Raw genomic sequence first — 13,091 nt, forward strand, 5'->3', positions numbered from 1 at the left:
CCCTGGCAGTGACACCCACCTGGGTTGCTGTGGTTGATGGAGGGGCAGCTCTTTGCCACACAGCCCCTGCAAGGCCATCCCCTACATTTTCTGGCCAGATGTGAAGAGTGACGAGGCAGAGAAAACCTCTGGTGCTGACGGGGTCTCTGAGGTTGAGATGACCCCAAGGTTGTTAAAAAATCTCTTTTTCCAGCCTGGCACTCAAAGAAGGATTTGGAGTTCCTTGGCTCTGGTTTCCAAGGTTGTTTATTTTCTCTTTTCTCTTCCATTCTTTTCCTCACCCACAGAGCTCTGTCTGGCAGGTCGATTTGCAGCACGCTGCCCACCCTTGGGCTGGTGTCAACATTTTATACTATGAACGACATGTACTTTATTTACTGTTATTTTCCAATACCTATCACCTATGTTAGACTGTCTACTTCCAATCTAAGCCAATCCCAAAGTGCCAACATCACACAGAAGATGGAGGCTAGGAAGAAGAAGGAGGAAGGACGAAGCAATGCCCAAAATCCTCCATCTTGCCTTCTAAACCCTTATTTTAAAAATCCCCAAAATTCCACTTTTCACCCTGTGATTAATTCATTATCATTCTACTTAAACTTTTGTGACTTACAATTCTTCATACAAGGTTGGTAATTTTTTTCCATGGGTTAAAATTGAAAACCCAAGTGTCCTTGTCTTCATGCCAAGGTCTCTGAGCCCCTGCCAGGGTCCAAGCTGTCCAGGGCACCCAGAGGGATGTCCTGGGTTCTGACATGGTGCCTCCTCCATCACAGGCACCCAGGGGCTTTCAGCCTGGGTGGAAGGGTGGCTGAGACCAGAGTGTCTGCTCACTTTACTGTCCACTAGTTTTGTGATCTGATGTGAGATTTGACCCTGCAATAGCAGGACCAAGAGCTCAGGGAGAGTCCTGTGGGCTGGAGAGACCGAAGGAGCTGCAGACAAGGGAAGGATGGTTGGGAGAGCTGTGGAAGCAGATGGAGGACTTTGGGCTGTGCAGGGAAGGATCAGCAGTGCTGTTGCTGGTGGAGGCATCCCTGGGAGAGGGCCCTTCTCTCCTCCATTCCATGGTGGTATGGGACCTTAGAGCTCACCATCAGACTCTCTCTCTGTGTTCCCACTCCATCCCACACCATCTGAACAACCTCTGCTGCTTCTCTCTCAGGTAGGAAAGCAGCCTCCAAGATGGGAAAGGCTGGCACCAGGCTGGCAGTGAGGAAGGAGAACTGTAGAGAAGGACTTTCCCTTCCTTTGCCATTCCTGTGTAACTACTGACCCAATACTCAACTTCCTCAAATCAAAAGCTTTGCAGGGAAAGGACAGATCAATTTATTTGGGCAACAACAACTGATCCTTTATCTTCTGGCAAAGGATAACTGAGCAATCTACTTCTCTTAATGTTCTCTGTTACCTGCAACCTGCCACTATCAAACACCCCCAAATTACACAGCTTGTGCTCTCTTGCTCAGCCAAGGATGTTCCTGGACATTGCTGGCAAACACAAATTGGGCCCCAAGGAAAGAGGAGGGTGCAAATCCCTCTTTCAGGGCTGAGCAGGCAAAGAGTGTGACAGTCACTGCAGTGGCAGAGCTGAACTGCGTCTGTCGGAACCCAGGACATCTCTCTGGGTGCCCTGGATGGCTCAAAATCCTGGCAGGGGCTCAGAGACCCTGGCAGGAAGCCAAAGACACTTGGGAATTTGATCGCAACCAAATTACCAACTTTGTATGAAGAATTACAAGTCAGAAAAGTTCAAGTAGCATAATAGTAGTTGTCATCGGGTGAAAAGTGGAATATTGAAGAATTTTATTATGGGGGTCTAGGAGGCAAGTTGGAGGGACTTGGGCCTTGCTTTGTCCTTCTTCTTCCTAGCCTCCATCTTCTTGGTGATGTTGGCACTTTTGGATTGGTTTAGAGTAGAAGTAGACAGTCAAACACAGGTGATAGGTATTGGAACATAACTGTAAATATCAAATATGTAGTTTGTAGTATAAAAGACAACGCCAGCCTCATGGGAGGGCAGTGTGCCTCAGACTGACCTGCAGAACAGACCTGGGCAAGGCAGACAGAAAATGTTTTAGATAAGAAATAATAAACAACCTTGAGAACGACAGCTGAAGACTTCTGACTCCTTCTTCGACAGCTGGGTTGGGGAAAAGAGACTTTTAATACATCTCGGGGTCATCTTGACCAGAGGAGATCCCAAGATGTGCCCATTCAGGTAATGACCCCAAACTGAACTGCCCACCTTCCTCATTAGACTGATGTTATTAAAATCCACATTTTCAATGAGGTGCCAACTCCTTGCCAGGGATATTCTGAAGAGGCTCACACCCATTCTGCTCCGGCTTCACCAGATGAATGAGGTCTGAGGCAAAACACGGACAACTCTCTCACCTGAGGCACAAAACATGGCAAAGGGAGGGACAATTGCCTTGGTTTAGTAAGGTGCTTCACCCCTCTGGCCAGCCCTGTCTATCCTCAGTGAAAGGGGAAAAGCAGCAAGCACTGACATCCAGCCATTGTCAGTGCTGCATGAAACAAGAGGCCTCAGCCCTCACTTCAGACCTTCATCTTTATTTCCATCAGCATTACTGTCTGTCTTCAGATCCTGAATTCAGCTGGCAGACCTATTTTTGCAAAAATGTCCTTACTCAACAGATCATTTATATAAAAATATCACTTTCTAATGAAATAAAGGGAAAATCCCCAAGCTTTGCAGATTTGAATTTCTAGTGCACTACTAGTGGATGTATTTTCCATGTATGCTGAACAATTCACACAAAGACTCGTGTTCATGTTATCTTTATCACTCATACATGTCAGGAGTACCTATTAAAATAATTTATGCTCTACGCATAAATAGAAATTACTTCAGATCAAATGATTGCCTAAGTCTCTGACTTGAAGTTTGAATTTAATAATTGCATTTGACATTCTGAATCAAAAAATTGAAGAGCAAGAGCTAAACAGTCTTATAATAATAATAATGTTATTTTCATGCAATTATGACAAGGGGAGTCTCTCTCCTGCTGAGATAAAGATGCACTATTTCAGATACAGGATTAAAATTAACCCTTTCTGTCTAAGGAACTCTTTCAGGTGAAAATAAACCAGGGCTTTGCTCAGTAGCAAATTGAATCAGTGTTTGCAGGTTTGGCTTTGTTTTTTGCAAAATGGGCCCAAGGTCCATGCAGACTGCAGATCATGCTATGTGAATGTGTTTCCCTCACTTTCTCAGTTAGATGTCGCCCATGATGTAAACAACATGTGTAATTTCTACCAAAACTGGATTTAGACTGGCCTTTCAAGGTGTTCAACAGATGCTGAAGTCAGTAGCTTTAGAAAAAAGGAAAACAGTGTTATAAATTGTAATAACAGCAATTTTTACATGATTGCTCTTTCCTATGCTCAGAACAGTTAGGAAAATTAACATTCAGGCAGTTGAGTACCAAATACTTCAGATATTCTGCTAAATACTGTAATACTTCATGTATCTGCTAAAGTCCTTTTGTGATTGCTCTTTCCTATGCTCAGAACAGTTAGGAAAATTAACATTTAGGCAGTTGAGTACCAAATACTTCAGGTATCTGCTAAAGTCCTTTTATGTTAGTTACTGATCCACCTACTCCCATCATCATGGGAGAGGGAGCAGATTACGGTTCCATGCTTCTTCCCCCTCTGTGATCTCCCACCAAACAAATTAATGACACTCTGCTCAGTTTAGAAACAGAACACAACCTATGGCCTGCCCCTCAAAAACCCAGATTTTCCACTCTCATTTTTATGAGACACTTCATGGTTAAATGTCCCAGTTAATAATAAAAAAAATCCATTTCAGGTGGAAAGTCCCAGTTGTTACTTTCAATTATTTCTTTAGGGCAAAGCCCCACACTGGTAAAAGAGTTTCATCTCCATTTGATCATCTTGTCTAACTCACATCCACAGCAGATGCCAGAGATACAGCCTATCTTCCTTTCCATCCCCTGTTTCTCAAGTTATTTTACTTCCTCCTCAGGAAGAAAATGTGGGAAAAAAGGCAAAGCCAAAGGCTGGAAAAAATGCAGCCCGTGCTTGAACATAGCAAAACCCTTATCATATACCCTCACATACCCTCATCTTTGTATTAAATTCCACACAGTATTTTCTGCACCATAAATTAATTCCACTGTAAGTTATATTATGCTGTGAGGCTATTAAAGAGAATTTTTGACCCTGGGAAAGAAGGCAAACTTGCCTAGAAGTTACTAAAATAAAATTATAAGAAATTTGAAATGAATTTGCATACTAAAACATTGGAAATGCCTCTATTTTTAGGCTCCTAATGGGAATAAATGTTACTAAGAGATTCCAATGAATTTTCATGACATGTTAAGACAGCATAATTATTTCAGAGATTAAGATAAATTTTCCATTACTGCTTTGTTCTGCTGTAATAACTTGGGCTAAGTAGACATTTGATGTATAAAGGCAGTGCTCTCAGATACCTAGACACATTTGCAATGGGAAGTACAGACAGCATCAAGGTGTGAAATCAGCCTTTCAGAAGACAGCTGGAAAAACTTTATTTCCCTCAATCTATTGGTCATTTTGTCTGCCAAATTTAAAACACAAAATGACCACAATTTAAGAAAATGCAGGGAGAAAAAAGAGACTTTAATGGAAAGTTTCTCTTTTAACACCCACGTTTGAAAGGTCCTGATGACCTCAGTTCCTTGCATGGAGCAAATGGAGCAGAAATCTTCCTCTTTCAAGCTCTTCACTACATACAGGCTGGATTTATCCCATTGAATAGTGCAACAACACAACTATCAAACAAAATCACATGGATAAGGACTGTCCTGTTCTCTGACCTTAGCTGGAGAAGTGAGTTTGGCTGAAGACTTAGCTCTAATCCTCCTTGACCTGTAAATGCTTTGTCTTGAGACTTTATATTTTCCCTGGTAATAACACCCATGAGGAACAAAATCCAACTAAGCAATTTTCTCTTTGTGGACCTTCAAGGGAGATATACTTTGACAGTAACGCTAAACTGTAAGACAACTTACATATAAACCTATTTGTTATACTTAAAAATACTGATGAACCTCTGTCACTATTCACATTCAAATGTCTTTCCTCAAATTCACTAAATCTCTTTTTTTGAAAGCTTTTCAGAATGTAATTCTGAATTTATTGTAACAAGCTTCCCTGTCTCCATAAGCTGCTTTTCAGGCAGGTCTGTCTCTGGAGAAATGGCAGATGAAATGCTCTAAGTGTTATTTTACAGAAGTCAGATTCTCTTGTTGCCAGATGTTGTTCTGATTGACAGATGAACAGAGACTGTATTATTAAATGAACTGGTATCTCACCCCTACAGCCACCATTACATTACTATGTTGTGCTTGGGTTTTTTTAATTTCTTCAGATAATATGTTTTACCACATACTCATAAAATTGGCATCTTGAAATTACCGTTCTTTAAATCAAAGTGAGCATACTTGCAGTTTGCCACTCTTTTTTTTTCCTTTTTTTGGTAGCTGGACATAAATCCACCATAATTTTTAAAGCAATAACAACATTTTGTCCCAGACCACATGACAAAAAGCCCTTTCACTGTACTGAAAGCATCCCAAACTCCAGTGTAGGACTGGACAGGCAGGACTCAAAAAACTCATAAGGAAAGAAATGTCAAAATGTATTAGATGAAAAAACAGGCAGAAGCTGGCTGATATTACCTACCTTCTTTTTATTGACACAGGTTGTTTCTGCAACCACTCTGGATTATCTGTGTAATTCAAGGTATTTCTGCAGTGATTTGTGCAGTAGGTTTCTCTTTGAATGACCACACTCCCCACCCAGTACCAGACCTTCTTCTCTGACACCAAATGTACTCATTAGGTTTTCCAACAATACTGAAAAACTTCTGGGCATATTTCTGCACATGTAAATCATGAAGAGGTCTTGTACAGGCTGCTTCTATAACTATCACCTTTAAATAGCACTTAAAAGACACTCTTGAGCACAATTTGGGGAGCACAGGCATGAACTAGTACAGCACCAAAATTGCGAAGGGTTCACAGACACTTCTCCCTGACTTTTGAGGGTCTCACAGTCTGTGTGGCAGCAGACATCACATCACAAAAACAATTTAAGCTGGCTCTGCTAATGGAACGGCTCAGGAGGAGCTAGAGTCTATTGAGATATCAACATAATGAAGGCTGCTACAAAAGGGACGAAGGAGAGGGACAAATATAAAAGTTTTCTGACACTCTTTGGAAAGCATGGTAAAACAGTCAAATTTGACAGACACAAACACTGCATGCAGGTCAATGCTACAGAGCTAAAAGATTTTTCTCCTCTTCCTGCCTTCTGTTTGCTACTCATAAAGCATAAATCTCTCTTAACACTGTATTATTTTCTCTTCCTTGCCTTCTGCCTTTTCATCTTGTCAAAGGCACTATTAACTTAATCAGCTCTTCCATCAAATGTAATTTAAAAAAACCTAAAATTCCTGATTCCCCCCCTGCATTTCTCACTTGGTAGAAAAGCAGAACTGAAATAATTTAAATGAGAACTATGCACAATGATGTAACTGAAATGCGTTTCCCAAACTTCCATCTCCACCCTGCCCACACAGAAGATTATCTCTCTGTGTACTCCCAGCAATGTAAAAGACATTTTACATATCATTAACTGTCAGGAAGTCTTGCAGAAACACTACATATGAACAAAACTAAAGGGGGGAGAGAGCTTTCAATTTAATCAAGATACTCAACCTGGACAGAATGTTAGCACTTGAAAAGTTCAGCGCTTTGCAAGCAAATTACACCATGGTGTGTAATAACCTAAAGGCAGGCTGCTACCAGAATTAATTGTCAAGGTGGTTGCTAGGACCACTGCTTGGCACTCAGAACTGCAGCACAATCAGGAGAAGCAGAGGTCACAGAGGCTTTGAGAAATTGCCTCACTCATCTCTCAGCCCCAGAGCAGAACCGTCTTTGGTGATGTCATCCACCCCTAGAGAGGTTCATCCAACCTTTGTAAAAAAACATTCTGCAACCCTTCCAAGTTATGTCAATGTTCACATCATCTAAATTGCATCCTTTCACTTCAAGTATCACATTACTCTTCCTACCCAAAGAGGGATCTTAGAACAGCCTGTAAGCCACATTCTGTAGATTTAAAACTCAGGTATTTTCTCTTGCCTAGGCTGAACACTTGTGACTCCTTCTATTGCTCTGGACATCCTGTGTGCTAAGTTTCATTATTTTCTGCTGAACTTTCTCCAGGTGGCCATTGTGAATTCTGATACACAGAAATGGGCAGGTACTCTACATAAAAGAGAATTTGATCATGTATTTTATAGGCTATAATTTGGCTTGTACATCATCGTGTGATGCTCAATTTTTCTGCAGTGGAAAATTCTGTTGATTTATGTTCAGCTTTTATCCAGTACAATACCCAGATCCTTTCCTAAGGAACAGCTGCAGAAGCTGTTTTTATTCTCATTTTATGTTTCTGCAGCTGCATTTTTTCCCAAATGTAGCACTTCCACATGCCCATAGGGAGCCATCACTTGCTTTACCTTCAAACCACTTCTCTAAATTCTAAGCATTACTTTGAAACCCAGTCTTGTCCTTGAGCATGCCTGGAGCACCTCTCAGTTTTGTGTCTCCTACAGGTGCAACTGGCAAATTTATCTGCTGCATCAAGGTCCTTAACTAAAATAGTTAACAGTAATAAGCCAGGAAATAATCTGCTCAATATCACTGGGTTTTTCAAAAAGGTTTTTTTTTTGCTTGTGTGCTTGGTACTTTTTTGGGATTTTTTATTTGTTTGTTTGGGGTTTTTTGGGCTTTGTTTTCTTGAGCTTTTTTGACAGTGAAATGTCCATAACCACTCTGAGAACAGAGCTTCACAATTTTCCAGGCAGGTCTGCAATCACACTGGCAGAATTTATTCCAGGGCACAGATACCCTAATTTGTCAGCCTATTAGAAAGGAACAAGAGACAGTATCAAAAGGTTAACTTCAGCCAAGTTATAAGACAGCAACCAATCCTCCTCTGTCACCTGTCAAAGGTGGAAATTAAATTGGTTTTGACATTATTTGTTCTTGAGCCAGCTCTTACTCTTCATCCTGTCACCTTGTCTCAGCTTTCAAACAACACAGCTATGGTTTGTTTCAGTATTTTTAGAGAAACTAGAGGTAATGTGGCAGAGTCAACAAATCCCTTTTTATTTTCTTCATTTTTAAAGAGCAGCATTGTGTTTGCTGTTCTGCATGCTGTCACCTCACTCGAACCCCATCACTTCTGAAAGGCACAGCACTGACATTATCTCAGGAACTGCCTGAGGCAAAGTACAGGGAGCTCAGCCAGGCCCCTACCGATTTAAAATCATTTCACAAATTAAACAATTTTCGTCTCAAGAGGTGAGACACTGTCCTCTGGATGTGCCCCACTGGTTGCAGAGGAGGTTAAGGCTCCTACTTAAAAATGGATGCAACCTTCTAAAGCTAAAGTTTGAACTCAAAAACACTAAATTCTGTGCCCTGTTGTGTTAATTTTTCACTAACTGTCTAGGTAGCCAAATTCTTGACAGAACTAGTGATTTGGGCTCACTTTCTGACACAATTTACCCTTTCTGATCCTGTTAGCTTGAAGGTCTGTTTAAAAAATTCCATGCATTTCTTTTTTTATTCCGTCTCTTTCTTACATCATCCAGTCCTTACACTAGGATACATAATTGAGTTTTGTTGCCCAATACATTTCTCCTTTCCTTTATGGTTATCTTACCAAACCAAGCAAAAAAAAAAAAAATCCTGAATGCCATATTACCAAACTAATCTTTCCTTCATGGTTATCTTACCAAATCAAGCACAAAAATCCCATATTACGAAACTAATCTTTCCTTCATGGTTATCTTACAAAATCAAGCAAAAAAAATCCCATATTATGAAACTAATCTTTTCTTCATGGTTATCTTACCAAATCAAGCAAAAAAATCCCATATTACCAAACTAATAAGTGAATTATTATTCCAAGTCTTTGGAAAACAAGCTTGTTGAAACTGGCTTGGAATTGGGAAAAGAGGTAGTGCATCAAATAGAAGCCCCAGATAATCCTCTCCCCTTGTGTATTCTCTGTAAGGGGTGGCACAAAATCCCTGCCAGGGCTGTGAGCTCCACACGTGGTTGCAGGAACTGCCCAACTTACGCAATCTTGGCACACACCGAGCACTTCCAGTGCCCCTCGGCTCCCAGCACACGACAGGAGCTGCAGACCCGCAGCTGGCAGGTCTGGCACAGGTCTCCCCTGTCAAAAATGAAGCCCAGGCTCTTCTGGCAGCGAACACAGACCCTGCTGCTGTCCTGCTGAGAGTGGCAGTTTCCGCCTTTCCTTCGCACTTCCAGAAGCTCGTTTTTCAGTTTCCTAGAAGTAAAAAAATAAAATCTTTAATTTGGAGATTCAACTCAATGATCTGTAAGAACTTATTAACAGATTAAGATTTTATGTTAAAAATACAAAACATGAGTAAGTGCAATGTTTTTGGTTGCATTTGCTGTATTTCTTGACACACACATGACACAGAATATCTCTATTCCCCAGCTGTCAGACATGCAGTCAAGAGGAAAATCTGGTAGATCATTTTGACTAAATGCAAATAGCTGAGCAGTTCTGGACAACTGATAAACCATCATTGCTTGTCCTTCATCAATAATTCAAGTCATGCTGAGCCCAGGTTGACAGCAACTCAGAACTGAGACTATCCAGTGCATGCACAGAAGGAAAAGAAGAAAATATTTTCTACAATCAGTGTGCAATTTCTACATTTAATAATATGCCAGTGCAGAGTTAGGTAGGATTACATATGCAAATTTGTTTCTATTATTCAATGCCTTAAAAGAGCCCAAACCAAAAGATCTAAACAGGTAGTGGTGTTATGCTGTGATGCCACAATCAAAGTAGAAAAGGAGAATGCCACTTTAAATAGCGTGACTTGCAGATCTTACCAGTTCGACCACTGACTCTACAGAACAAAAATATTTGTGTTTAAGACTAAGTTTTGAAGTCTGCCATTTCAATGGCCAATGAGTTGGGTCCTTAAGAAGAAAACAGCTGTGGGATGTAACTAAGCTCAGTGGCTGCTAAATTCTTTCCATTTTCCATGCCTGGGTGTTGCTGTGTCCCCATTACCACACCCTTCCCTATGGTTTCTTTCATGCCCATCAGCAGCCAGGAGCCCCCAAAGTCCCTCAGTCAAGAAGTACTGCAGCACACTGAAATCACTGTCTCTGTACACACATAGATGCTTAAGGGGGGGATTTAAAAACCTGCTGCCACCTTCACCACTAAAGATCAGAAAAAATGTGCCAGAAGAAAACCACATGGAAGATAAAACCAATGAGAGATTGCAGGTTGCAGCCCAGTAAGGGAGGCCAGGAACATTGCTTGGGCCACCAGGGAGTCAGCTCTGACAGAATTAGGTTATTTGTGGATACATTGCCTTGCTAAAAGATTGGCCAGCCTTTTGCTTCCCACTGGGATCCCATGAGCAGCAGCTGCTCTGCAGCCAGCTGACCTGTGGATGCTCAGCCTCTGACAGCTCTAGAAAAGGACATATCCAATCCCTCCAGGCAGCAACTGCAAATCCCAGTCAAGGGTTTTCCTCTGCTGGCCTCTATCCAGAAATTAGTGCTTCATCCAGCTTCAGACCCTTCTCCCACATCCAGAACAAGCAGCCTTTCTCTCATGCCTGAGCCTTCAAAAGTCTGTCCAGCTTTCACCTCCTATCTTGGTACTTTGCTAACTGTTCTTGCAGTTTATTGATTGCATCTTACATCTCCCCACTTCTTGTAGAGATGCTTTTGGTTCCAGGCACTTGCCCATTTCCTTCTGTGAGTCAGCTCCAAATGCAAAGTGTTGTGCTGTGCTGTGAAAACTGCCCGTGGTGCCGGGTGTTGCCACTGTGCACACAGAATGGAGATGATCCCATGATCCCTATTCTTGCCAGTCCCATCCTTGGATCTACCTTCCAAACATCAAGAGAGAACTCAACTACTTCTTCTGGACTGAGAACTAAAGGCAACCCACCACCAGCATGCTCTTGACCACACCATTTTCAAAAGAGACACCACATCTATCTGCCTGTATAACAAACACACCTTTAGGTGCTTGGGAAGACCTCTAAGCCCCACTGAGTTTATGGTCACTCACATTCCACTAAACATCAAACAACATTCACGAATGTTTCATGATTTACTGTCACACCCCCAGCAATGTGGAGTTGTCAGAGATAAAGTGCTGTGCCACATGGCCACTTCGAGGACCAGCTGACCTTAGGGAAATTTGTTAAGATTGATTGTGCTTTCACACAGTGAGAGGTATTGCAGCACTTTCAAACTCACCTTGCCCTGGACTTTTGCAATGACTGGAATTCCAGAAGATCGGTCTGACCTGTAAGGACTGAAGCCAAGAAGGTGCATTGGCCTTTTCCACGTGCTGTGTCACTGGGTCCTCTATTCCACCCAGCAGCAGACCCGCACCTTTCCTTGCTTTCCTTAGGCTCCATTTTCTCAATGTTCTCCTCTTCATCTCACCTAATCTGATTGCCAAACTGGACCACCACTTCTTTACCTGATCATTGGTCATTCTCTCTCCACCTCATATTTTCTGTGGTCTCCTGTCAAAACTGTGACTTTTTATACAGAACTGCTGAGGAATGTTCAACAGAGAGTCTTTAAGAGCCAACTGCATTTTTACTTCTTATTCAGGTTTGCAATGATTTGGTCAATCACATACCAAAGAACTAAAGAGATACAAATAATTTAGTTCCATTTTTTTTTTGGCCAGCCTTTTGCTTCCCACTGGGATCCCATGAGCAGCAGCTGCTCTGCAGCCAGCTGACCTGTGGATGCTCAGCCTCTGACAGCTCTAGAAAAGGACATGTCCAATCCCTCCAGGCAGCAACTGCAAATCCCAGTCAAGGGTTTTCCTCTGCTGGCCTCTATCCAGAAATTAGTGCTTCATCCAGCTTCAGACCCTTCTCCCACATCCAGAACAAGCAGCCTTTCTCTCATGCCTGAGCCTTCAAAAGTCTGTCCAGCCTTCACCTCCTATCTTGGTACTTTGCTAACTGTTCTTGCAGTTTATTGATTGCATCTTACATCTCCCCACTTCTTGTAGAGATGCTTTTGGTTCCAGGCACTTGCCCATTTCCTTCTGTGAGTCAGCTCCAAATGCAAAGTGTTGTGCTGTGCTGTGAAAACTGCCCGTGGTGCCGGGTGTTGCCACTGTGCACACAGAATGGAGATGATCCCATGATCCCTATTCTTGCCAGTCCCATCCTTGGATCTACCTTCCAAACATCAAGAGAGAACTCAACTACTTCTTCTGGACTGAGAACTAAAGGCAACCCACCACCAGCATGCTCTTGACCACACCATTTTCAAAAGAGACACCACATCTATCTGCCTGTATAACAAACACACCTTTAGGTGCTTGGGAAGACCTCTAAGCCCCACTGAGTTTATGGTCACTCACATTCCACTAAACATCAAACAACATTCACAAATGTTTAATGATTTACTGTCACACCCCCAGCAATGTGGAGTTGTCAGAGATAAAGTGCTGTGCCACATGGCCACTTCGAGGACCAGCTGACCTTAGGGAAATTTGTTAAGACTGATTGTGCTTTCACACAGTCAGAGTTATTGCAGCACTGTCCAGATTCAAACTCACCTTGCCCTGGACTTTTGCAATGACTGGAATTCCAGAAGATCGGTCTGACCTGTAAGGACTGAAGCCAAGAAGGTGCATTGGCCTTTTCCACGTGCTGTGTCACTGGGTCCTCTATTCCACCCAGCAGCAGACCCGCACCTTTCCTTGCTTTCCTTAGGCTCCATTTTCTCAATGTTCTCCTCATTGCAGCACTGTCCAGATTCAAACTCACCTTGCCCTGGACTTTTGCAATGACCTCAGGAGCTGGAATTCCAGAAGATCTGTCTGACCTGTAAGGACTAAGGCCAAGAAGACGTTGTGCACATTGGCCTTTTCCACATGCTTTGTCTTTTCTCAATGTTCTCCTCTTCATCTCACCTAATCTGATT

The 13,091-nt window shown here is 42.2% G+C and overlaps 1 protein-coding gene across 3 annotated transcripts in view; it reads right to left on the reverse strand.

The window, feature by feature from the left end:
* Window positions 1–13,091, reverse strand: part of SYTL5 (synaptotagmin like 5) — an 84,125-nt gene that overhangs the window by 36,940 nt on the left and 34,094 nt on the right. For all 3 annotated transcript variants that reach the window (XM_039729498.1, XM_039729497.1, XM_039729496.1), the window contains exon 3: window positions 9,199–9,414. In XM_039729498.1, the coding sequence (XP_039585432.1) occupies window positions 9,199–9,414 (216 nt within the window). The remainder of the gene's footprint in view (window positions 1–9,198; window positions 9,415–13,091) is intronic.

The sequence above is a fragment of the Passer montanus genome, unplaced genomic scaffold, assembly GCF_014805655.1.
Source record: "Passer montanus isolate IOZ18808 unplaced genomic scaffold, ASM1480565v1 scaffold69, whole genome shotgun sequence".
In the NCBI taxonomy this organism is placed as follows: domain Eukaryota; kingdom Metazoa; phylum Chordata; class Aves; order Passeriformes; family Passeridae; genus Passer; species Passer montanus.